Genomic DNA, 27,650 nt, shown 5'->3' with positions numbered 1-27,650 from the left:
TTATAGGGAAATGTACGGCAATTATCAAAACAAAAGAAAATATTCAAATTGTCCATTTAAATCTGAATAAACTTTATAGCTTAGTTTTTTGGTTTTGGTTTTATCATTTAAATGTTTTTTTCCAGATACTGTATTGAAACAAGTTTGCTAAATATGATCCTGACCTAATAACCTTTTCATTGTCCTAAAAAGAGGTGATAGTCTATAATTTCAAGAAGCATTGAAACGGCTCAAAAGCAATGCTGTATATCAGCTTCCACCTCTCTCATTGTATGGTCACTGGTGCTTAACTGAGAGGAGGGCACCTTCGTGAACATGCATTTTTATTCAAGCCATTTTTAGAAACCTCAAGCCTGTTACTCTCTTTCACCACCATAATGCAAAGTTCCTAAAACCTGCTCCTGCAGACTCAAAGCCCTGCTGGTTTCTGCCCTTATTTTAAGATTAGAAGCTAGATTTTAACTGGGGAAGCAGGTGTTTGCTTAAGCCAATCAGAGACTAGAGTGTTCAGTTGATATGAAAAACCAATGGGATTCCACATCTTCAGGAACAGGGCTGAGGAACCATGCTGTAATGTGTCTGGTGTTGTGTTATAGATTGAACGTACTGATTAGACATTGCGTTACATAAAATTAGAAAATATGAAAGAGGAATGAAAACAGTTTCAATCAAAATGCTATTGTCTGACACAATATTGATTGAACAAAACATATTGAGTCATTGGCAAAATGCATTGAGTTGTTGTGTGACACAATATTTCTCAAATGAGTGCTCATTAGTATTGACTGAAAAAAATTAGGGTTTTGAGACAGTAGCACATAAGCATGCTTGAAATAGTGGCTCAGGCCCATTTCTGTCACTTGGATGTATAACTTTCAAAATCTTCACACAACCTAAGAAGCAGGTTTAAGTTTGGAAATAAACAACAAACTCCTTCAAGCTACAACAGCATAAGGCAAGGTAGTGCAAATGCCACTACATGTTTTTAAACAATGTTAAAGACACAATTTATACTTTCTCTCATTTCACTTAAAATTCTGACTGTCTCAACTCATCAGCTGATGATACAGGAATTATCAGACTTGGCCTTTGGAGTACTGTAGCTCTGAGTGAAGGAAGAGACAGATGGAGCAGGACTTGAGGCTGCCGCTGCTGGTCTGTAAGTGTGTGCTGGGGGTCTGTAAGTTGGTGTTGGTGCTGGTGCTGGTGCCGGTGCCGGTTTTGGATTATACACTGTTGCTTGTCTGGTCACGGGTTGATAGTAAAAGCTGTCCACTGCTGAAGCTGGTGTCACCTCTCTGTACTGGATGAGGTACTCAGGGTATATCTGATGCTTCTCAAATACAACAAATATGGAGGGGTTATACACATCATCCACGCAGCTATCATAGAAAATGGTGTCCCCACCATCTTTGGAGGGAGGGCGGAGGTAGCTTGAGTGTCCCTTGGTGTATTCTCCAACCAGAATCCGACAAATAAACATAGACCTGGTTCCAGACTGACCAGTGTAACTGTGAGAGTATCTTGCATCTCTAGCAAAATAGCTTCCTGAGAGAAAAGAGGGCGAAAAGCAGACGACGGAAATGAAAATATGTGGTGTTAGAAATTATGGTCTGTTAGTTCAATTAAGTGCAATATCATAACAGGTTTTTAGAGCATATGAACACCGTGGCTCCCCATATGCTTTAAATAGTGTGCTTTGATATTGCACATGAAAACAAAAACAATAACAAAACAAATCCTTAGTGCAAAACCTAAAGAACCTCTAAAAAAAAAAACATGCTCTTTCACCCACCCTTCCCATACGCAGTCCCATGAGTTCCACAGATCCTCCAGTCAAAGTTGTTTGTGCAGATGGCATCAATGTGTTTGGAGTCAGTTCCATGGAAGAGTTGCTTCTCTGTCACATTCTTGTCTGAGTGTTGCTTTTTCATGAAATCTCTTTGCCTGTAAAAATAATTAAAAAAAAAAAGAATTTATAAAAAACACTTTGTTTTATACAGATCCATGTGACCTTGACAAACAGGCACCGTGGTGCAACAGAATTACTATGGTACTTTTATAAATAGCAGAGAAAGACTACAAGCATACAGGTTTTGGAATCATACTCATTCTAACGCTAGCACTTGGTAAACTATTATTAAATTAAAATAAGTGGAAACTGAAAAACTGAAACTGAGAAGCAGAGGGACCTACCACTGATAGACCTCCCACAGTGCCCTATTCTGAATCCTCTCAATCTGCACAACACTGAAGTCATGCATGGTCTTATTGAACATGGCCAGGATCTCCTTATACTCACTGCTGGTTCTCTGCAGGGTCACTCTCTAGAGAGCAATAAAGAATGGGACAAAAGAACTTTATGTCATATAACATTCACCTAAAGGCTCCATATCAAGTGAATCATCTCTTACAGAAACCAGAATTCCAAACTAGAGCTCAGAAATCAATGAATTGGGGTTTCAGTACACTGTTGTCTCTATTGTTCTTATGTATTGAACTAAAGCATTAAAGCATTTCATTATACACACACACACACACACACACACATATACATACACACATAAACATATATATAATTCATATGAGCAAATCTGAGAGAATGAATTTCTATCTTAAGTGGACACTTGGGATAGTACCTAAACAATGCTTAATAGCTTATTGTTATCATATTGTAATATCATTTTCATAACAACAGTGATGAACATAATGCAATTATACCTTGTATCCCGTTTCAGGTGTCAAGGACTTATCCCAGTTGTCCGGCAATGCTTTGAAATTTAATTGATTGTTCAATGGCTTTTTGCTGAGAACAAACAGGATAAAAAAATACAGACTCAAACCACACATTGATGAATAAAAATGTAAATTCAAAAAACAGAGTATGTATCTGTATTTTTTTTGGGGGGGGGGGGTGTCTACATGTATGCTTGAACGTTTGGCTGATTACCTTGTTCTGATCTTTTGTGCATCAGCTGAGGATACAAAGACAGGACGTCTTCTCACCAACTTTTTGGTGCCATAACGCTTATTTTTTTGGATCATATCTAAGAAAGTAGATTTTTTAAACCAAATTCTAAGTTACTCCTTTGCTAGCGTGCAACACGTCACACGTATAACACAATAACACAGTTGTTTGGCTTGTTTGTGCATTGTTTAAAACAAGTTTCATGTGTGGAGGAAACAATACCTTGGAAGCTGAGCTCATAGGTCTGTGACCCTGCTGTGAACTCAACTACAGCATTGTTGTTCTCCTGATATTTCTGCTCCAGGTCCTCACAGCCAAGAGAGGCCATGTTGTGACCCCCTTTCTGTAAAATATAACAACCAAATAAAATATTAGGGGTGACGCCCACCCCATACTGTGAAAACAAACATAGATATGTCAATCAGGACTTGACACGAACAGTATATGATATGATATGATATGATTTGATATGATATGATAGTCTATACAGAGTCCCATGGAACATTCTAAAGCACAGGAATTTCTTCACATATGTCACTGTGCTGTTCTAAATTAGCATTCTAGTTGTGGTAACTCACTATTGATGCATACTGGATCCATTTGCCATACTCATCTTCCCAGTACCAGACCCACTCAGTCGTAAGGATGAAAGTGGGCTGGATCACAGAGGAGACAGTAGACAGACGCCGGACACGGCGTAATCCCTTGGTCATTGTATCGAAGCACACTGGTTCAATTCCCGTACTTCAAAGAACAAAAAAATGCGATTTAATTCAACATACCACTTCAACATACCACCACATACGTTTCTTGGGAAGAAAAGAGAACCATCATCATCACTCAAGATAAGCACTCCATTTCTGAACTGTTTACATGTGAAGAGAAAAGTTGTACCTGTAAGTTTTGGCTGGATTACAGAAGTCTTTTTCAATTTCCTCATTGTCTGGAAGAGCAGCCCACCCCTGACCATCCATCACCTCCCATTTATAAGGGAGTTTTGAATGTTCCCTTCTACATTTGTCTGCAAGTACAATACATTAGTTTCTTCATGAACCATTGATCTCAGTCAACATAGGGGATTTCATATTTTGGAATTCAGTATGGAAATTTTACCTTGCACGTTTCAAATCACATGACTGAAACATTAAACCACTGAGGTAAAACTATTCTATAATATGACTCTGTGTTAAGCAAATACATTCATCTTAGACTTACCACCATGCTTACAGCTTCCCTTGACAAAGTACATGCAAATCTCTGGGGAGAAGACAAGAATAGGGGCCTTTAGTTTGTCACAACATTTTGTCTTTCAAAATTAATTCATTAATTGGAGAAATGCCTGGGTAAAATACATTCTGATAACTTTCTGATAGAATCTAAACAGTTAATAAAATTACTCTACAAGTCACTTCTCTGTCTCTTCACAAGTATACGATATACACCCAACAAGACGGAGATAGACGTAACAAAGTTAAAGCTAAAGATAAGATATATGTCCAAAATCTAAAATGATAAAGTCACGGTTATTGCCGAGCTCCCAAATTCGTCTCCAGATTTCTATGTTGATATGAGCTAAACAAATTAAACTTTCCTTATAACAAACAGGTTGAATGGTATCTGAATCATGACCATACCTGGAATGGAAGTACTGTTCTGGGTGGTCTTGGGCTCAGAACCCTGGCCTTTACCGGGCCTTGAGCCAAATTTAGCATTAGAACAACCTGCAGCACCGGCGCCCTGTTTTGGACCAGACCTCGGATTCTTGCCTTTGTTGAAGTCTCGTAGAGCCTCAATGTTGGTGTACACTGCCTTCATAGAAGTCAGAAGCTCACTGGGTACCCCTTTGGCCCTCAGGGCTTTCCATGGATGAGCAGCGTGGAAGTCATGCAAGCGAGTACATGTGCAGGGACCTCTGAGGTACTTCTCACAGATATGGAGCCTCTTGCAGTTCTCTCCATCCTGGCATTTACCATACTCTCCTGTTCCGTTATTATATGAATGGCACACCTAAGAGAGGGAGAAACAGTTCAATGAATGCCATTATACAATTTTAGTGGCAATAGTGTTTCAGAAGATGCACACTGGAACAGCACTGTAAAATATTTCAGTATACTTCAACATCTATTTTTGTGGTGTATTTTATATTCTTCACTCATGTTTGACTTATATTTGCATGATTTCTTTTTGTATGCAGTGTGTAATATCATAGTGAGTTACTCACACACAGAATAAGACAAACATCAAATTCATTTCTCTGTACTACTTTGAGGCATGAGGTCATAGCATACAGCAAAGAGCATTTCATTCAGTGAGCCCACATTTTTCTTTTTACCATTAATGTTGACTCTCAAATGTGGTGTGTATATATAATAGAGAGTAAAATTTACCGCTGGCAGTAAGGAAGTGTCACTCTGAAGCAACAGGACACGCAGCTCCTCTTTGAGCAGGTCCTGCAGGTTATGCTCCTGTAGCAGTATGGTGTTGTGCCCTGAATGTAGGTCATGGCTAAACTGACACACCCGCCTGCAGATTAAGACAACATATTAAGGTGAATACATGTTTTGAGCAACCAATAAATGAAATATGTTTGTTCTGAAAAAGGTCTTTAACGGTCAATCTAATTTACTCTTTATATTTAAAATATATTTATCCATCTGCTATGAACATAGGTCCGTGGGTTAGGTCCGTTGGCCTATCTTGTTTTGTGTTAGCATGTAAATAAAGTCTTTCTTTTCAACCTTTTTGTCTTCTGTTTAAATAACGTTTGCTCACTGAGGATAGGAATGGTCCGTACATAACCATCATCTTAATGTTCAGCACTCTTTTCATTTCCGGGAAGGTGCGGGTGGGGGGGCCTAAACACTCCACCCAAGCTAATGGTACAGTCCAAATTCCCGTTAACTTTAAGATCAGTTATGGAACAACAGGGACGTGAGTTCTAAATATTGATGTAGCGACATTTTTATTTTACCCCAGAGCAGAAAGGGTTAAATTTGAACAGCAAAACATGGTGCAGCTTTTCGTTATGAATTAAGGGGGGGAAAATAAAAATGGTAAATCACCTCTCAGGAGTCGATTAAACAAGGACTAGTCTTGCTATTAACAATAACAACACACGCATATGTATTTATGTCCTTACCTTCGACAATTCCCATACAAGTATAATTTACAGAGGTGTAGATTTCCGCATCCAGCACATTTCAGGACTTTACATAATTTAAGTTTAGTTTTTACTAACACCCTCTTCTCTCCGTTTGAGTTAACGACGGCAAAGTTGTCACTGTTTTCAATAGTACATGCAATGCTCCCCAGTGAGCCGTAAGTCAAATTTGACAACAGTTCATCGTAGTTTATTGCTCCATTATTCCCACAAATCAGTTTTATAATTGTGGATTCTGTGACCTCGAAACTACTCCAACCCCAATCCATTGTTTCTATGAGAGTGCTAAAGAGAGCCACAATCAGACTTTCCCCTTTTCCGTGATGAGGCGACTTTTGATGAAACGAAAACGAAACCAAGACCAGTGTGTAACGTTTGCTTATTTCTGATAGGCAAAACATCCTGCTTTTATATTAAAAAATAGGACTATTTGAAGTTACTTTCTAGCTTTGAGACGACACATTATACAATAGCGGTACTTAATTTCGTTAGGGTATAATTCCAAGTTGCATGGAGGAGATTTTTCTTTTTTATTTGGATAGCAAAGGCTGAAGGTTAGTCATCTTCCACTAAACAGCGACCCCTACAGAGCAACAAATATGGGTGTTTCTGGTGTCAGACCGCGTCAACATAAGACTTAGCTGCTGTTGTTATAGTGTCATATTCCTTTGTTTCGTACCAGATAACCGTCATGAAATACATGATCAGTTCCCACTCGTCCCAAAATATGAACTGCTGAGTCTGCCCAGAGCTTACATTCAAATTCCTGTGTTATTCCATGTAGAGTCATACTGTGTGAAACTGACCAAAATGTATGCCATCTCAGATTTAGACCTATCTTTGGAAATGATGCATTAAAAATGACTAACTTGATATTGTGACATAAAATGGACCAAATTATTAAAAAAAAAAAAAATTAAGTTTATTCTAGAGGGATCATTTTTGGGTTTATTACCTTGAGGTAACAAATGTGCTATAATGGCAAGAGTGGAGCCCACAATTTCTATTAAAATACTTCTGTCACAGTGGCTCAGAGATGCAGGATGCATGTGCTGGGCGGTCAAATCATCAACCAAATCCAAATCTCAGGCAAAAACAGTTTTTGGTACATGACTGTCAGACAACTAAAAGTTAAACAAGGAATGAATAATAAGGACACAGGCGATGGTCAATAACACAAAAACAGATATAATAAACAGGAACAGGTATGGTAAACAGGAGCAGGTATGGTAAACAGGAACAGGTATGATAAACAGGAAGAGGTATGATGAACAGGAACAGGGAAGCTCGGTAAACTCTGGTTAATGACAGTGTCTGCAAACACAAACAAGTTGGTCTAACTTCTGACGCACAATACTACGCGACACGCCTACTGCATACACACTTCGCAGAGCCGAGCTTAGGGTTATGGTTATGGTAAGGGTTAGGGCTGTGGTTAGGGTTAGGGTTAGGGGCCTGTGACAGGGGGTGTGCTGTGTACTGAAGTGGGTGTGTCATGTAGTAAAGTGAATGTGTCGTGTAGTCTGCGAGACTGCAGACAGACCTTTCTAAACCCAAAGAGAAAACAAGGAGACTGTATACACAGAGGACTAATGAGTAAATAAAGACGAGACAGGTGTGTGTGATCATCTCATAATGAAGTGTGGCTAATGAGGTACAGACACGGCCACGACAGCTCCAGATTTATTTGTTGAAAAAATATTTGTCATTACACTTCACAGTTAAATATTTTACAGTTCTGTTACATAACTTTGCTTAATTTAAACTCTGTCATTTCTAGGAGAGTTTGTGCCATGAAATAACAACTAACAGCTACTGACCATCATCACACTTAAGATTCTTCTGATGCACCTGAACCCAATGCTTATAGAAATCAACTGCAAAGTAAGGATATACTTTACACTTTAGGCATTGGGAACTGTCCCCATACCTTACTTTCAGGATACTTGTGTTTGCAACTATTCTCAACATTACAATCCACAGAGTCTTGGTAAAAAATGAGCCATGTTTTAAACACAGTTAAGTCCATTATGTGAAACACAAGATGGTGGTAGCGCTTCTCGGACCTCATTTTGGACCTGTACAGAGTTACAAAGGAATGCAGTAGATCAAGAACCCCGTGCTCTTGTTTTACATGCTTGAAGATATCATCTGAATGAGCTCCCTTCCATGTTGTCCCATCCTCCAACTCATGATGTTTATTGTGCTGAAGCGTGGGTGTTCAGACGTATGATGGAATGCCCTGATGCACTGACTCTGTCTCTTTAAAGGTTCGTCTTTGCTTCTCCTTCATGCTTTTGTCATCAGAGAAGATACAACCATCCAGGTGATTCTATCCCACTATCCCTACACAGTGGATTTCATTCTCTAGAGCTACTTAAAGACTAAGGCTTCAAAACAAGCTGTTAAGGGAGAGGTTCTGAGGAACATTGCTTGCATGTTGCAGCACTAAGTTTCCGCTTATTTCAAGATCATGTATTCTGCGAACAAAAGACATAAATCCTGTTGGATGGTATCACACAGGAAGTTGCCAAATACATGCATGTAACATTTTAACATGTTAAATTATCCTGAACGAGCCTAGATGATCCCAAGAGTAAAATGTACTCATGCACAAATGTAAATCTAGATCGCCTGAAACTGAAAATGTAAATGTAGATCTCCTGAAACTGAACTGATGTATTTGTGCTGGTTTATTTAGGACAGTACACTCATTATTACTTATATCAGCATTCTTAAACGTACAGTATATTATGTAACTGTAGGGAGGGGAACATGGCCATGAGGTGACACTGTGTGATATAGGGTTCATTGTTAATTAATTATCTTCACAAAAACAGTGGTTTATGTAAGAGAGAAAAAATTCAAACAATGAGAATCAGGCATAGATGTCAGCTAAATGTATGATCATAAATCATTCCAAATAAAATAATGTTGAAGTTATGCATTGCTTTAGCATCTTTCAGTTACCACTTCTTGATAAATGGAATATAGTCTACTCTGTGCCTACATTTATAAGATCTGTGCTGTCTTTGAGACATCTTTGAAGGTATTTTATTAATATGAGGACCTCTATTCTAAATGTAGCACCACACATAATCATCTGATAGCAGATGTATCCTTCTTCAGAAAGTTCTTTGTGAAAAATAAGACATTTACTCCTCCTATACACAGTATGTCTTAGATCAGGCTACAAAGTGTAACGATCCTATGCCTAGTTAACAACTATATATCACAGTTCACTGGACAAAACTTGATGCCCTCACACTTGTGGGGACAGATGCAGACCTGTCTTGAAGTATCTAAAGAAAAAAAAAAACAGGATGTTTGCTATAAGAAATTCTGTTTCCTCTTAACTAACTTCTCAAGAAAAGAAATAATACAAGTTTATAAACCGTCTTGGGAGTATCTTCGAGGGAAAAAAAATCTTTTAAGAATTTCAAGAGATCTTTGTTAAGTTGACCCTTGAAGTTGTTTACAGCCAGCAGGTGTCACCAAAGCTCTTTTTGACCCCCTTGTCCATTGGTAAATGGTCACTATGACCTTATTTTGAAACAAAACCGTTAGCAAATTTTCACTCTAAAACACTTGAAAATCGGAAAATGTTTCGGTAGACATGAGTTAACCCATATGTACACGAAACCGTAGGTGAAAAGGAGCAAAATTATGCTAACACATTCACAACCACATTACCATTATGGTCGAATAGGGAACTACATCGTGAAAGTTTGCCATTGGTGTTGAGGGCATGGGCATCTCTTTTTCACCCGAATATACTGCCATGCGTTAAAATGCATTTATGAACGGGTCGCCAAGCATATAACAATGTGTTTTAATGATAACCTATATGAGTGGAAACGGCCTATGATAAACAGATGAGAAAGTTTCAAATACACATTGACGACTTTTCTTACCAAAGTCGTTTCCTACTTGCATGTAAACAAGTGTAATAACTCATACCCCTCATTTCCTCCACACACGCGGGGAAGATGAGTGCCTTCTCAGGCTGCTGTGTCAAACTCAGTATAAATGGTTCTACTCAACACTCCAGCAGTGACGTGTAAAAAAGCAACACTGATCCAAACACTGTTAACAGTGTCAGCTCTTGAGTCCATCCACAATGTTGAACACGATCGGCTGTTTCCCGAGTCCGGTTTCCCTTTAAGGGGGCTGCGCTTAGTGCTAGGAATTCACGTCATTTCGCCCCTAACACATCCAAATCAATGAGCTTTGCCGCTGCACCGTCCGCTTCATACAGTGAAGTCTTCCAGGAAGCTATTAACCATCGTGTCGCCAAAATGTAGCGCACAGTCGGAAACAGAAAAAAACAAAGAAGTTTCATGCATATTCACTCAAGTACGCCTACAATGGATTTATCAACAAATTGAAGCAGTGGGCGTAGCGCGACTGTAACGTTATTCAAAGGCTTAGGTCGGATGTAGTTTGTTTTACAGGGTTATTACAAGGAAAAAGGGGAAAGTGGAAACAGGAGAACTTCCTGAATTTGAACATGTCCGATTCCCCGTCGCAGATCATTATTAAGGTATTTATACTTTTCCATACCATATTTTGAACTAGGATATATGGACTCCAGAGCGACATGCGCTGAGTGTAGTCATATTATTGTTGTTGTTGACACCAGACGCATTTGCGTTGATTATCATCTGTTGCTAGAAGGTCTCTGTTGTCGTGCTGTAGACAGTTCCACGAACGGTGGTCAGTGAGAGCTATTATGGACTACGAACCCCGTCCCACCATCAGTTTAGGTGTTCGTGTCTACAAGACGGTAATTTTACTGCGATTGTGCTCTACTACAGTTTTCGCCATTTACAACAAGTCGTGTTGTCCACCTCTCCCGCACGGTGAAATGGGGGTTTAATCTCCTTAGGGATCGTGATAAATTATGGAAATACAGCCCAGCCACGCTTCTCCCAAATTCACTTGTGATAAGGAAGGCATTCTTATCGATGACCGTTATTCAGTAAAAAGCGACCTAACACAAGAAGTCTGGAATATTTAAACTATCTGACCCTTTGTGAAAGCATTAGATCCATCTGACTGAAAATGACAAGGATTAGATGAATAGACAGCACTACACAAAGGACTATTTATTTTAATTTACATGGTCCACTTTAAACAGCCCATTGACTAACTTAGTGGACCTCCGAACGGTACGAAGAATTGTCTTCTGATACATTGGTGTATAGCAACTACCCTGTTTGAAATGAGTTTAGTTATCCAAACGACCAAGAATTTTTACAAAGATTTTGAAGATGAGTTTCAAACTTGGTCTGAGATCATGTCGAGCGAACTCAGCATATGTGAGACACATACTCGTGTTTACTTCAAACTTTATGATAATGAACAGCATATTGTCTGATATATGGTTTTCAAAGTACTAAAGTTATGGGAGGATTAATAGTTTATTGTAAATTGTCTCACATTGGTGTGCTTTTGGTATATATTGGCACTGGTGCATATTCTAATGGTTAGGAGAGGAAATTAGACTATGCCCCCAGGACTCTTCTTAAACTCTAACACAACAGACTTTACACTTCTCTGATGGGTTATAGATTGGCATTGTACGTCACCGTAATATACGGTAACAGTGAACATGATAACGAACCCGAATCAAGTGTGACGAGTTTTTGAAAGACAAACCCAGTTCCTAGAAAACCAGTCTATCCTTAGCTATGCTTATCAGTAGGAACTAGACGAGGAGGAGTAACGTGGAAATTTTACCTTAGGTGCTTCGAGGATTTCTATTGAGAATCCAGTAACTGATCAAGATTTTAGAGTGCGTAGCTTAAAGTACTTTGAATACTTAAGCACGTATCTCACAAAATTAAAACATATGCAAGAAAAAGTTATACATGGAATAAAATGTTTTAGAGTTTGTTAGTCATCACATGCTGTAGCCTGGTAACTCTTAATGTCACATAATGTCAATTTTTAGGGAGCGGGGTGTGTTTTTTCTAAGGGAGCATTGCATTAAGTGCCATGCAAATCTCTTTTTGTGGAAATGTGGTTCCAGTCCATCAGTTGTGATTTTGCATCCTTTCATTTGCACAGAGTCCAATGGAGAATGAGAATGATTTGAATCAAATTTCGTTTGTTTGTGTTAGAGAATCACACATGCTCAAAGACAAGTTACAGTTTACATTCTCTCTGAACAGTGTTCACTCAGCTGATAGTAAATCATAATGTTTTCTGACCTAATCCTCTATGGTTTTTCAAAAAATAAAAAAGATTAAAAATATCAAAACTTAAAAATGATTTTTTCCACACTGCTAGGAAGATTAGGAGGGGTGTGTGTGTGTGGGGGGGGGGGGGGCAGGCAATGTTTTGCAAGAGGAAAGGAGACAAATAATGAAAAACAAAAGGCAAAGAAGGTGACTGGAACACTGATCTGAATGTGTCACTGTAGTTGCTCTGATATTTAAATATTATTACTTCACTTTGCTCTCTGTTGGATTCTGTTATGTAAACTTAATGACAGCGGAATCTTGACTTCTACCCAAGGAACAACACTCATTCAGTTTGACACCACCACAGCCATATGAAACATACAGTATGTAGTGTGATTGAAACTTTTTGTGGATCACTGCAGCTTGTCTTGCATGACAGCCCATCTGCTTTTTTGACCTTCTTTTGACCTCTAATCTGGCTGTTGCTTACTCCAAGTTTCGAGAGGGTAAAGCTTGCTTGTTGTGAAAGTGAGAATTAACAGTGAGAAATAAGAAGACAGTAATACAACAGTATCTCACGGAGTTACCAGATTGAGAATTGCAGTATGATGCACTCTGTTGTTTTTTCTTAATTTCACAAAACAGATAATAGCCACATTCCTTGTGCAATCACAAGCATTCATGTGTTATCATGTTATCAAGGAATATGTTTCACAGTATAAGGTGATTTTTACCAAAGTAACTTGAACATGTCATATTTAGCAACACGTCTTCTCACAATTGCCATTTTTGTGGTATTTTGACGGAGCTAATGACAGACAAGCAAGGTATGTTAGCCATTAACATGGTCTATGAAGTTTTGAGATTTAAATTATGCAAGAAGTACCAATGGTTGCACCTGTTTGATCAGCTAGGCTAAAATAAGCTAATCAAAAGCACTGTATGGTCTAAAAAGGTTTGTACATTTATTATCAGCACAGAATCACTCAAATCATCAGATAATTACCGAATCACATTAAGAATCTGAATTCCAGAATGTTTGGAATCTAAGACAAAAGAATGTTTATAGAGACATTCTCTCTTCACAGAATTTTAAAGACATCTAAAAGAACAAAAAAGTCAAGCTTTTCATGTTCATCTTGGATATATGTTAAAAGTAATGTCACACCTGGAAAAAAACAGAAAACTTGGTTGCTGGCATTATTTTTCAGTAATCAGTAAAAAAGGATTATACATGTTTGGCTTAATCACTTATTGAGAAATGGTGCAAAATGGACAAGATCATTTTTACTTTTAAATATACTATATCCATTTAATGATTTTATAAACTCAAAACAGAGATGGCTACAAAGAGAATATCTGCTCACTGTAAAAAATCTCTTAAGACAGATCAGTGTGTGATAATGTATGTGATGGTGTGTGTATTTGTTAAGCCTGTGTCCTGTGTGTACTGATAGCAGGAGAGGAGTTCATTCAGCCCTTCTGCAAGTCCACTGCCAAACTCCACTTCCTCTCCTGTCCATGCCCCGGCTCCAACGCCCACCAGCAGAATGGAGGATGAGCCAGCAAGGCTGCCTGCATACCTGCGTGAGTCCTACACACACACGCACACACACACACACATGCTCACACACGTGCTCACACACACGCACACACACACACACACACACACACACACACACACGCACACACACACACGCACACACACACACACACACACACACACAAAGATTTATTCCTTAGCAATCCATTGTGCTCACACGTATGTAAATAATGTACTTGGTCAAAAGAACACACTTTAAAAATGAATTATAAGATACTTATTCAAGGTTCAAAGGCAAATATGTGCGCACACAACACACACACACACAGACACACACACACACACACACACACACACACACAAAATTACAAAGATTTACATATTTACTTCATAGTGTTAGCTGAGGTGGGGACCTTCCTCTGAAGATTGAGTAAGACAGACTGTGGGTTTTTCTGAAGTGGATAAATACATAGAGCACACCCTTTACCCATCAGAGAGACACACATGACTGCAAACTTAACAGTTCAATTTAAATGCAAGAGATTCACACACCCACACTTTTTCTTATGTAGGCATATACTTTGCAGGCATATCACTCATTATTGCCAAAGATAAACTAAAAAAAAAAACTCATTGAAAAAGAGTGAGTGATATCCTACAAGTTAGTCAATCAATGTAGTGCCTACACATTTTGGTCCATTGAAAGTCACCTTTTACACACATACACATGTAGGCTACACGATGTGGAATGGCACCCATTTGTAACTCATTCGTAAAACATACGTCCTAATCATTTTCATCTCCTTAAAATCATCTAGGTCTCCAGAATGGCTTTTCTTTTTGAGTAATGATGTTCCTTGTCTACTTTGTTTGACATAAGTGTGTTGTGACATAGAAAAAGGTGGGCTTTTTGGATTATGTGTTTCATAAGGGGTATGTTTGTGTTTGTGTGCTTATGCTGCCAAACTCCTTGATTCCTATCCATGTCACCATCCCACCACCAGTTGGAAGAATGAAGGGCTGTCTGTGTATTTGTCTTTCAGAATGAGTGTAGTGGTGCAATCTTTCACTAGACTGTAGTTTAGCAATGGAAGAAATATGTGTGTGTGTGTGTGTGTGTGTATAGGTGTGTATGCTAATGGTGGCTCACTAGGCTGTCGGCAGGTCTCAGCCAGCTCGTACCTTAGCCAATAAAGTAAAGGGTGGAGCTGGACTGGTGCCAGGAAACATTGACAGTGAGAGTGCACCCAGGTCTGCCATGTGTTAAACAAATCAATATTTAACCTGGCTATTTTACATGAATGCCAGCTATGAGATTTGGAAGTAAATAAAAGTTTATTGTTTGTTTTTGAGGACTTTCCTTTAGTTTTGTAAAGGGTTTAAATTCAATCACCATACCCTAGACCTCTGGGACACATAATCAAGCAATATTCAGCATTGGCATCAGTACTAGAGTATGTTTCATAATATTACAGTCTCAGTCTTTAATCAGAAATAGCACCTTTTGTGTGATATTTACCTCAGTGTATTTTAATATATACATGTCATGGTGCCATGAACCCAGGTGACAGTTGGCATTTATGGGTGTTTTTGAATCCACCCAATCAGTATTTTTTCTTTCAGCATATGTTTGTTGCTATTAAATTATCATTCTCTCACAAAAAATCTTCTTCCCAGCAAATACACAGAGGCATAAACATGCCTTTAGTGCATGTGAGTTTGTGCCCCGTACACTTACTTTCTAGACCAAACTCTTTTTAATGATACCCTGTTTCTGTATTACCCTTAAGGTGGGGAGAGAGAGAGAGAGAGAGAGAGAGAGAGGGAGGGAGGGAGGGAGAGAGAGAGGGAGAGAGACAGGCAGAGAGAGAGGGAGAGGGAGAGGGAGAGGGAACTTCCGAGAACTTCTCTTGGCCTCAAGCCATTTGTCCTTTCCTGACACTGATGTTTTTTCATTTTATTTTTTTCTCATTATGCCAAGCATTTTATTCAAATGGAAAAGCTTGTTTGTCAATGCTTTATATGTACTATCTGTATTTAAATCTCTCTCTTTCTCTCCTTCTCTCTCTCTCTCTCTCTGTCTCTCTGTCTCTCTCTCTCTCTCTCTCTCTCTCTTTTCTCTCTGTCCCACTCTCACTGTGTGTTTGTGTGTTGTGGTCTATCTGATGGAGAAGAAAATTGCCATCAATCCCACATCCATGAGGTATTTTGCTAAAGGAAGGAAAGGAAGGAAGATGGAAGAAAGAGAGAGAGAGAGAGAAAGAATGAGAGAGGAAATTGCAGAGTGGGCAGAAACACACCTCCTTGGTTTCCTGGAAGGGAAGTGTGGATTAGATCAGTGTGCTCCTCACTCATAAAGAATGCCTTTTGCACTTAACCCCTTTTAGTACTCAATTCCTCCACTCTCCATGTGCGCTGAAACAAGGCTCAACCTGCGGTTTAGTCTCAGACATTGACAGAGGGTACATACAGTTCCAGAGATGCTGTTTATCTTTATACATGTCTAAGATTATGTATGAGCAAGTATAAAAAGAAGTGTCACTTCATGCATGAGCTAAATTCGTAAGAGTTCTTGAATGTCACACAAAATGGTTATCAGAGTTCAGTTTTTCTGTGATCAAATAAATGTGTAACAAAATTTGGTCTGAGTATTGCACTCCACCAATTTAAATAGTAGTGGTTTCAAAGCACCATGGAAAGACTGTTAGGGTGTATAGCCTTATTGTTGTAACTATAATGGCCAAGGTGGTTAGGTTTACAGTTTGAATAATGATATGATCATTAGTTCTCTGTTGTGAACAGGGTTTTTTGCATTGCATCATATGTTCCCTTAGTGATGGTTTCAGGATAGTAGCCTCAAACTCGTTGTGATTTTTCATGGGCTACTAATGTGTCACTGTACTGCATCATAGTCATTTTTGTGGACAATAGTTGAGCCATTAATAGATATATTCATCGTTTATTAGCCTTGCTGTCTCTTGATTGGCTCATGGTTAGTTTGAATGTCTCTCTGTGTGTGTACACACTCTTTTCAGAGGGGAAATTTCCTGCGCCTGGAAGCCGTTCTCATCCTCAGGAATTTCCTGAGTGGGCAGACAGTGCTTCCTGAATAAACGCTGTGTTTTTTCTTTTCTCTTTTTTTCTTCTCTTCCCCATCGCTCTGAAAGGGAAACTGTTCTCACATGCCAACAGACAAAAAATGAGTGCAGTCTTTTCTCTTCCTGTTTGAGACCGGCTCCACATGTCACTAAGAGAGAGAGAGAGCGAGAGAGAGAAAGAGAGAGAGAGAGAGAGAGAGAGAGAGGCTGACCCAAAAAGCCACGCAGAAGCAGGGGTCTGCTCCAGAAAGCTCACTGCCCCATCTGCTCTGAGTTTGTCTGTGTGTATGTGTGTGAGTGTGTGTGTGTGTGTGTGTGTGTGTTGTGTGTATGTGAGTCTGTGTGTGTTTGTGGTGTGTGGTTCAAATGAGCTGTGTTTGGAAGGCTGAAAGGTCTCTCACCAAAGGCCCATGGTATTAGAACATTTTTCCACCTCCATACGTCACATCATTCACGTTTTGAAACTGTTCTATAAGGTGTCTGAGTATACCTGAACAGGTGTAGCTTTTAACGGGAAGTTGTTAGTGGAGCTGAAATGCCTGATTAACTATTCAAATGTGAAGTGAGCTGATAGTCTAGTGTATTTCGGTTGCTCATTTGAAAATCCAAATGGCAGTTGGGTTAAACAGTTACAGAAGAGGAGTGAAAATTGTGCTGAAATACATGCGAGAGGTTAGAGTGGACCTGGTGTACGCTCAGAAGCATAACACACAAGATACAAGATCATCTTTTGACCAGTAGAACAGGATCTCTGAAAGGGCATGGACATTTTTTGAGTCAGCAGTATACATAGTTAATATTCAGGATTCCTAGAAAGTAAATTTCTCTTAATGGATTTCATAACAACAGTGTGGGTGTTACACCTTTTGTTGTTCAGGATGTAGATGAATGGTATGTTGTTGGCAGAGTAGGAACTTGTTTTACAACGATTGCAGGTGTGAACTTGCTTTCTGCAGTGGTTCATCAAACCAGGTTTTATTGTGACCCAAGTCACAGATGGGACTTAATTGATTCTCTTTAATGTTACAAATCTATTTGAGCCTTAACATTGCAAGCTAGACACATACAGAGCGACAGACAGATAGACAGATAAACAGACAGACAGGCACACACACACACACACACACACACACACACGCACGCACACACATGTTCAGGCAAGATGGTCAATGCAGACAGTAGCAAAGAATACATTGGGAAGATGACACTTAGGGGTGACGTTGAAGGACTCACCCAGTAATTTTTGTTCAAATGTTCAAATAAGCTGACACAGGTGTAGAGTTTTCTGTGATCCAAGGCCATCAGAGGTTTATAAGGGATTGTAAAGTTTCTGATAGTTTTAGTCTCCCATTTCCTATTATACACTGACCTTTTCTGTGTGATTCTGACTTCTTCTTCCTCCCATTTTACCCTGAAAAATAGCCCAAAATAGGAATTTTGTCAAAAGAAGGAGTTCTGAGTTCTGTCTATCTGTCTGTCTGTCTGTCTGTCTGTCTGTCTGTCTCTCTTTCTCTGTCACACACACACGCACACACACACACACACATACATGCACACTCCAGATGAGGTCTTGAGATATGGTGAAAATTTATGCATTGTGCATTGTGGTGCACTCATTGTGGTTGTGGGGGACTTGCAAGGGCAATAATGAAATGAGATAGGAGTGATCTCATCTCCACTCTCCACCATTCATCTCAGGCACCTCAGGGTTGCCTCGGCAACACCGTGCACCTCCTCCAGTGAAGTGCCTGCCATTTGTAGGACTTCCATGCATTGGTAGGGCGAGAATTATGCTATCACAGTGGATTAGATGCCCACAACACTGTCACTGGGTTTTGGTCTGGGGGTGGTCCTTTGTGTTGGATTCTGTTTGTTTTCTGTTAAAAAATGAAAATGAGATACTCTTTACACTAAGCCACCAAAAGGAAGCTAAAAGAAAAACTAATTTAATGATGAAGGTTCCAACTAGATAATAAAGAGGTAACTGCCACATTGAAAGAAACACTTGAGTAAATAAGGGCACAAACAGGTGCTGTCACAAAGCTTTTGGCTCTTCAATTAATGAGCATCACATCATACAAATCAGGGTCATGCATAAAATGCTAGGCAGGCCCAGTTGCCAGTGGCATTGACTATGATGATATGAGGAAGACATTTCAGTAACTTTCAGAAAGGGATGATCTTTGGGGCATGATTGGCATCAGTGCTTCAGTGATGTAGACTGCTCGACTTTCTGATTTTTCATGAGGTGGCTCAATTGAAATTGGCAGGGACATTTGAGGGAAAGACAACTTTAGCTCTGGTAAAATGTGGTAAACTGTGCATTAAATCATAATACAAAGCAATAGAAAAAGAAAAATTAGCATCTCTGATTAAGTTGACTGCAAATATCAGAGTAGAGTGTGAGCAAGTGGTCTTTATAAAGAACAGTCCATCAAGGGCTTTAGAAAGAGGAATAATATGGTTGGATTGCAGTTTGTACATCATTACACCTACAAATGCCCATGTCTGAGTAAAGTGGTGCATAGAACACAGGTACTGGTCTACTAAGCAATGGAAAATTCCTATCTTCATCCTTCACTCTCTTGTCAACAAGTGGTGCATATATCACATGTGCTTTGTCCTGTGGTGAAGTAAATCTGCATAGGAGTGGTCTCTTTGAGGGTGACCTTGTTCCTATCCATAAAGTGTGAGATATCAGTGGTATGATGAGTATGAAAACAATGGAAGCCATTGGCCATAATTATTTTAGTCACTTGAATTCAATTTGATTGTGATACTTATGTGGGATTCTGGATCAGCACCTGTGACTTTTGCTTTCTACCACCAACAAGTTAGCAAAAGGATGGAATTTCTAGTGGATGGGAAAGTGTTGATTAGTTGGAATTCCAACATGCTTCCAGGGGAATTCCAAACCCCTATAGAATCTATGTCATAGTGCACTGAAGGAGTTCTGATGACTCATGGTCACCCACCTCTCTATCAAGATGGTTTATGTTGGTATGTCCTTCCATTTGTCAGTTACAGGCACATACAGCGATATTGTAGGAGTTGGTACAGTTCATTTAAATGTGTTGCAGTGACATATTATGTAAATACATACATTCAATGCTTTCTTTTGTTCATCTCTGCTTTCTCCCTCTCTTGTTTTCTATAAAAATGTATTTTTCTCTGTACTGTGACTCTCCTCTCCTTCATCCACTCCCCCCTTCCTCCCTCACTTGCTGCTGACTGTTGATAAAAACCCACAGCATCACCCTAACCTTACCGCAGGAAGTTTCCTGCTCTGAAACCGGCCCTGAAGAGTGGGGGAGGCAGCTTCCTGCCCAAGAGTGTTGTGGGAAGTTTAGTTTGGGCTTTCTTCCTGTCCTGCTAGTGCTGGCTAACCGTCTCTCGGGCCCCAGTATAGATGCCCCCTCCCTGCCTTTGGCCGTTTTTAACTGCTAGGTCGGATCTCAGGAGTCCAGGCGTGTATTAACTCACAGACCTTTGACCAGATGGTTAACTTCTGAAGCAGTGGTATCACTGGAGACTGTCACACAGCTGTGTATACTGATAGGTACATTTGAGGCACACCAACAGATTTGGAAACAAGCAGAGTGTCTTTTTGCAGGTCTTAGATGTAACTAAAACGTTTACAGACAGAGAAAATATTTCTAAGGATTTCTTTCTAAGCATCTAAAATTATCTGCAAAAACGGAGTGGTTTCTTAATAGGATCTGTTGATATTACCGTTTTCCCTCATTTGTTGTTGTTTTGTGAAAGGGAGAAGCACAGAGAGAGAGAGATAGAAAGATAAAGAGACTGAAAGTCAAAATACATAGGCACCATGTGCTCCTACACGTCCAGGCAAGAGCTCCTCCAAATGACTCACCAGGAGGTGGATCAGTGCATTTTTACAAAGCTGTCAAATTCTTGGAAACGAGGCAGCCTTTAGTCAAGCCAGACGAGCCACTCAAACAGTGCAAACAGGGAAGGGAGAAGTCAGTAGATGGAGGCGGATGTTTTCACACAGGAGATGTATTTTATAATGACATCGTGGAGTGAACAGAGTCTTTGTTTGGATCTTGTGTTTTAGGAGGTTATCAAAGAGGGGGGATCATGAATGCATAAGAGTTCCGATTACTCTTGTGACAGTGACAGTACACACGTGCTGCACACCACAGATAACAGTGGCTAGTCTCCAAGAGGAAATGTTGGAGGGCCACTGATAAGTGATATGTGTAATGTTACTGCTTGTCCACTCACAGTTGGAGTGCTTTTGATGGCTGTCTGAATTAAAGAAATGCCAAGTAGCTTCACTGAAATTATTTAACGGGAAAATATGCAGTAATTGGACAGAAATGAGAGGGATTATTTTTGGACATTGGTGTGAGGAAGTGGGTCCTGCTGAAATGATTGATATTAGCATGTTTTAGCATTTTTTTAACCTCAAAATGTAAAGGAAAATGCATGCATTTGCTACACGTCAGTGATGTCTAGGCTGCAGTGATTTTCAGTTATAGGAAAACATTATATTCAATATCATATCATGCACAATTTGTCATTACTGTGGATCCGAAATAGCAACGTTTTGGGTCTTCCTATGTGGTGACTTCTGGGTGACTCACAAGTGCAGATGTTCTTCTTCCTTACGTTCCCACGGCATGAGGGTGAAAACAAACAAACAGAAAAAACATCTGAGCTACAAAAAGGTTTTCAGTGTCAATTAGAGTGCCACAAGCAGAGCAGTGTATTTTACACTCTACTTTAAGAAAAAAAAGAATTGAAAAGTTATTTTGGGTCTCAGTTTATGCAGTACATGCATATGTTTAACAGGCCTCCGCCGATTAAATGTTTACTGGTGATTTAAAAGTGTTGAAACACATTTGACTTAAACCAGCAATCTTTTCTACGAAACAACCAATAACTAGAAGTGCTCAGTTACTGCCTAAAAGATATTTTAAAGTCAGTATTAAGTGTCCATTCACAGCATGCTACTGCTACAAACCACACTGTGAATAACTATTAAATAATTTTGGACCCTGACAGTTTTGTTTACTGACTTCTTTTCGTCCTCCACCTTCTCTCACTCCTTTACTCCCCCTTTTCAGGTCTACAGCCAGTGTTCTGGTCCAGGGATGATGTGGCACAGTGGCTGCGTTGGGCCGAGCGTGAGTTTGCACTGCGGCCAATCACCAGTGGAAGCTTCCAGATGAACGGCAAGGCCCTTCTTTTGCTCACCAAGGAGGACTTCCGCTACCGTTCCCCTCACTCAGGTAAACCCTCCACATACAAACACCTGTGCCAATCTGCTTCTTCTCTACTCACCAGTGAAATGCCATTTGCCAAAGAAAACAAAAACAAAACAAAACAAAAAAAAAGTAAAACATCTTTATCTTACTCACACTAAGATTGAAAAATTCTGATTACAGATGTTCAGTTCATTACAGCTGTTGGTTTATGTGGTTTACTTTCCCCAGTACTTGAACTTGAGGAAGGAATTTTATTTTGTGAAAAAATGGTGTATTGCTTAACTGGTATACAACTCTCATGAGGTAGTGCCATTTTTAAACAGTAAAAGATAAATTTTATTTTAAGAAATTCTTTGCTCACTTTGGTCGCTTGCAGTGTTTGCATTTACGTTCAAACGCTTTCTGTCAAGATATCTTGAATAAGATCTTTACATGTAACATGAAGCCCATTCTTCTGGGAGCAAGAATAAACAAGCAATGACAGGCAACGCTCACTGAAGCTTGGGGTTTTCTGTCTGTGTTGCTTAGTAGAGGAAGTTGAAAAAGAGCCGGATAAACCGTTGATAAGGAAGTGTGAGTGCGTAATCTGGCCACAACTGTCACCTGGTAGTACCAGGAATTTCCCTTTGTTCAGCAATAGGGCCAGAAAGTGAGAACTGAAAGGTGTGTTTCTGCTAGTGTATGTGTGTGTGTGTGTGATTGTGTGCAGTTCCTTTTTGTGAGCTGTTTCCTTGAAGTTCTGATGGGAAGCCTTTTAAAATCGGACAGCACATTTTCATAAGAGGACATGATAAGGGAGAAGTTCCTGAAAGGACAGTTATATAGTATATATAATATATATTATATATACTATTATATAGTATATGGGATGTTTTTATTGCACTCAGGTTCCATAACAAACATGTGTTCCCATAGCGTGCATATTAACCATAAAACAAGCACAAACATTTGTTAATGAGTGTCCTTGATTTAACCTGCTGGGATTACAGATTTTTACTCAGGGTGCAGTGTCTGAGATTTCTGCAGGCTCAGTGAATAAGAATGTGAGGTATTAATACACTGTAAGTTTCCTTTAGAGTGAGTAATTAAAGAGGTATGTTGAATGTCTGCACACAGGAGAATTTTACATGCTCGCACATCTGGGTCATGCATACGTGTAAAGATCATGTTGCTTAACTGGCTTGATTAGCATAATGAAGGTTGCTTCTTGTCAATTTTAAGTGTTGTCTAAAGGATACGTTAGTCCTTGCTGGTAGCAAGCTGTATTGGCTACAGTTGTTTGTTAAATATGTCTGTGGTCCTATTTGTGCTACAGTTTATCAGATTGTCCTTCCATATGTCATTTTCAACAGCCACTTTTGTCAGCAATATCTTAGGTCACGGTAGTGTTCCATGTGGTGTGTTCTTTAGCAACTCCCCTTCGCTCTCATCTCTGGTGTCCACAGGAGACGTCTTGTATGAGCTCCTGCAGCACATTCTAAAGCAGAGGAAACCCCACACATCCTTCCCCTCCTCATACTTCCCAGGAAACTCTCTCCATCCAATGCCAGAGGCAACACTACAGCACCACAAACTTGAAGGTCAGTCTACCTCAAAGTGACACAATGGTACTATAGACTTAGTTTGTATACCCAAAATGCATCTCTTCCCAAATATGAATAAAGATCCAACTTGAACTGGAAATTTGAGATAACTGCAAATACATAAAGGAAAAAATAGATTGTAGGAATGAGAGGCATCAAACTCTATTTTGAGTTTTAAGCAGTTCAAAGTATTCACAGAGGGAATAGTTAAAAAGCTGCCACATAATTATAAAGGCAGCAAGCCACATGGCACAAGCTTTGAAGGAAGTTAGAAACCTAATCTGTATCCATAAAAACAATCATTGTTGTAAACAGAGAGTTTGCCCCTTTCCCTGTTTGGCGGTTGACTTTGGACTCACTGTTGCAGATGACTGACAAAAAGGTAATAATAAAAAAGCTGACGTACCTTAAGTCAACAGGTGAAACGAGGGGACAGAAAATGTTCGTTTGCTATGCTGACGGGAAAACCTGTTCCACAAGAAAAGGCAGCTTTATTTAAATTTAACGCACAAGGGAACATAGCTGTAGGTGAATGCAGTGCTCAAGTTTTCCAGAGCTTGTTTATTATACTCTATGATTTTTTTGAGATTAGAGTAAGCAGTGAAAAGTCTGTATAACCTTTATCAATACCATTTCACTAGTCCCTTTTGTTGTATGTTTGGATTCTAAGACCAATGTCACAAAAGTTCTCTGTGTATCCTCTGGATGACTTTTTGTATACATATACTTGACTTAGACTTTGCATTTTCAACTACTGAATGTGTGAAGCTGAGTGTTGGTATGTGTTTGACACTTGATGGAATGCTTCAGAATGAGCAAAGAAGTACGACTGTTAATTGGCTGTTAATTCTTAAATTCACTAATTGTAGACCTGTCTCTCAGAATAACACTTTAAATTATACTTTGCTAAGTTGCATTCACTGTATTGCGACGTACCCCACAAGGCACTTTGGTGACCCCTAGTGGAAAGTAAGTAAACTGAAGTGAGGATTTCTTTTTTGTTGTTATTGCTGCTGTTGTTTTTCTTTTGTTTACTGGTTTTCTTTGTCCTAATTTTTTACCAGATATTTCTTCAACATCTTGTTTCTCAGGCTGGAACCTGCATGTTTTACTATTCTGTTTACCTAGTTAAGTGTAATGACATTGTACTTGCCAAATTAACTTGAATAATGCCAGTGATGTACAGCTGATGAGTTGGGCTTTGTGTTTAAAGAAGTTTTACAGTTAGGTGGCTTCTTCAGTGAGGGGAAAAACAGTGCCTACTCATTCCAAGCGCAATTTTTCATTATAGACACGGTACGACGGACCCCGCGTGGTACAGATGCCCTCCCCTTGCACCCTCCCACCATTGAACTGCGACATCGGTCCCGATCACCACACCACCATGCCCCACGACGCTCCCCCATTGAGCAGAATCACCCAAACTCAGCTGAGGACTCCCACCATACATCCTCACAGGTGCCTGATAGTAACCATCACCTGCCGGATGACGCATATCCACTCTCAGTGTCACCTACACCTCCAAACGGGCACTGTCCTTCCTCCCGTGAGGCGCCTCGCCCTGGTAGCCCCTTCCAAGAGGAACAGGCACCACCCCGCGTCATCCAGTTAATGCCCAGTGCCATTATGCACCCACTAATGTTAAGTCCTGGCCGAGGAGGGGTACCGGGGGATTTCCGCCACAGCCGTCCAACCACTCAGGAGAACGGCCGCGAAAATAAAGGGCACCACCACCATCATCATCCTCATCACCACCATCCTCATCATCCTCACCAGCACCTAAGCATGGCAGGGCACCAGCAGCAGCACCTACATCCTCAGGAAGACGGGCGCTACCGCAACCATGTCATCATGCCAGTCTCACCACCTGAGGAGCAAGCACTGCCCATTGGACGAATAGCAGGTGATAAACTGTGCACCTGTTTGTGTGAAGAGTTTGATTGACATTCTGTTGTAAGATGCCAAATACAAATGTGATTATAACATGTACTAAATGCTAACTTTAAACAGCACTTGAACAGTGGTGATTTGCACAAATAACTGCAAAACTTAGCAGGGTTCTCCAGAATAATTTTTTGAACCATAAACTTTGTACTCTATATGGATTTCCTCTGAAAGATGTTAAATGTTTAGTATGGTCATCTTCGTTCTCAGATTGCAGGCTGCTTTGGGACTATGTGTACCAGCTGCTGTCTGATAGCCGATATGAAAACTACATCCGCTGGGAGGACCGTGAAACCAAAGTCTTCCGTATCATGGACCCTAATGGCTTGGCACGGCTATGGGGCAACCATAAGGTATGTCTCTACTTTAGAGAGATGTTGTATAATTTATAATTTGTCTAAATAGTTTTTCAGTATTGTATTTCACAGTTTATTTTGTTGATGTAAAGATTAGATAAGTGGTCTTTCTGTGTGTGTTTGCTTGTATATTAACAGAACAGGACCAATATGACATATGAGAAGATGTCAAGGGCACTGAGACACTACTACAAACTAAACATCATCAGGAAAGAGCCAGGCCAGAGACTGTTGTTCAGGTGAAGAGGAAAAACATTAATATTAATTTTAAAGATTTTGCTTGTAATTATCTTGTTGTCTTCTCCTTTAATAGCTTTTTTTTTTTTTTTTAAATAAAACACTGAAATACCAAGTTGTACCACCAAAAGATTAGATACGTTTTTGATGTGTTACCCTCATTTCGCTCATAATTCTGCACTTTGTGATATAACTCAGATTTTTGCATGTGGATATCTGTAGGTTCATGAAAACACCAGACGAGATTATGAGTGGCCAGACGGACAGACTGGAGCACCTGGAGTCAGATACGGATGATCAAGTATATGTCAAGGAAGAGTGCTGAGACACAAAGTCCATTTAAAAAAACTGCTACAGGCTTTGCATCGATGGCTTTGCAACACCACGCAAAACCTAACGGACTAGTGAACAATCAAGCAAAATGAACCAAGAGTGCTCATATGAACTGTGGGGAAACTCCAGACATGACATGGTTTCTCACTGCACTGTTTTTCATGATAATTCTTGATGACATATTTTTTTTTTCAACTCTAAAACTTAAAAACAGCAAACTATGACAATCACTTTTAAGATATGATTCTTTTTTTTTTTTTTTAATTTTCTCTGTAAATTTGCTTGGTGAAAATCAATGAGTTTGTGTTCTTCACTTTAAAAGATTCTGGGTTTTTCTGTTTTTGTGTATATTGTAAGAGGACAAATTGCAATTTGTGTAAATGAGATGATGTAAGTAGAACAAGAATGTGATTTAATTTGAGAATAAATTTGAAAAATGAGTGATTCTGCTCAACCAACTATGTTAAGCCATAACCAGTTGTAGTAGAAGCAAATCGTATGTAGTTTGAAGACAGTACACACTGGCAGCAATAGGGAAAGACATAAACTTCCTGTAAGTGACATCTAAATGTGAACAAAATACCTTCTTGTTTAATAACACAGTAATAGTAGGACTTACTATGAATAAAAATAAATCAGCTCCTTCATTGTTGGAATAACTGAACAAAAAGATCAAAAGAGCTGCTTCATTAACCTAGGCAAATGTGATATATAACGTAACACACCACATCATTTCAGATGCTCCAAGTGGTTTGAACAGTTCTGGTTGCTCAGGTAACAGATAGACTGCCACACCCAGTTGACAGGACACTTGCTGGAGTCCCTGCCTGCACTCGGCACACGATGTATATTTACCTTTACCATTATGTGGAAATGAACATCTGACAATGTGTGTGTCTCTCTCTCTCTCTCTCCCTCTCCCTCTCCCTCTCCCTCTCCCTCTCCCTCTCCCTCTCCCTCTCCCTCTCTCTCTCTTTCTCTCTTTCTCTCTCTGTCGAGCCACACA

General features: G+C 39.6%; 2 protein-coding genes across 4 annotated transcripts; one reads left to right on the top strand and one right to left on the bottom strand.

The window, feature by feature from the left end:
• Positions 1-112: 112 nt before the first annotated feature.
• On the bottom strand, positions 113-6,397 carry LOC115815070 (protein mono-ADP-ribosyltransferase PARP12-like). The gene is made up of 12 exons (XM_030778040.1): positions 6,108-6,397; positions 5,356-5,491; positions 4,603-4,975; positions 4,184-4,225; positions 3,863-3,989; positions 3,547-3,712; positions 3,191-3,311; positions 2,951-3,047; positions 2,722-2,806; positions 2,197-2,327; positions 1,796-1,947; positions 113-1,548 (listed from the first exon to the last, which is right to left on the bottom strand). The coding sequence occupies exons 1-12, from the start codon at positions 6,395-6,397 to the stop codon at positions 1,055-1,057; spliced, it is 2,214 nt and encodes a 737-aa protein (XP_030633900.1). The 3' UTR covers positions 113-1,054.
• A 4,005-nt stretch (positions 6,398-10,402) lies between these two features.
• On the top strand, positions 10,403-26,917 carry etv6 (ETS variant transcription factor 6). Of its 3 annotated transcripts, XM_030774142.1 has the most exons (9): positions 10,403-10,671; positions 13,774-13,903; positions 22,051-22,215; positions 23,637-23,771; positions 25,066-25,485; positions 25,567-25,677; positions 25,929-26,071; positions 26,213-26,313; positions 26,534-26,917. In XM_030774142.1, the coding sequence occupies exons 1-9, from the start codon at positions 10,639-10,641 to the stop codon at positions 26,634-26,636; spliced, it is 1,341 nt and encodes a 446-aa protein (XP_030630002.1). In that variant the 5' UTR covers positions 10,403-10,638; the 3' UTR covers positions 26,637-26,917. The 3 variants fall into 3 exon arrangements, with proteins under 3 accessions (XP_030630002.1, XP_030629994.1, XP_030629986.1); XM_030774134.1 differs by having other exon boundaries at positions 13,777-13,903; positions 25,066-25,677; XM_030774126.1 differs by having other exon boundaries at positions 25,066-25,677.
• The last annotated feature ends 733 nt before the right edge of the window (positions 26,918-27,650 follow it).

The sequence above is a fragment of the Chanos chanos genome, chromosome 1 (genome assembly GCF_902362185.1).
Source record: "Chanos chanos chromosome 1, fChaCha1.1, whole genome shotgun sequence".
Classification (NCBI taxonomy): Eukaryota; Metazoa; Chordata; class Actinopteri; order Gonorynchiformes; family Chanidae; genus Chanos; species Chanos chanos.
The sequence above is the reverse complement of the archived record's forward strand: the minus strand, read 5'-3'. Positions and strand labels throughout refer to the sequence as shown.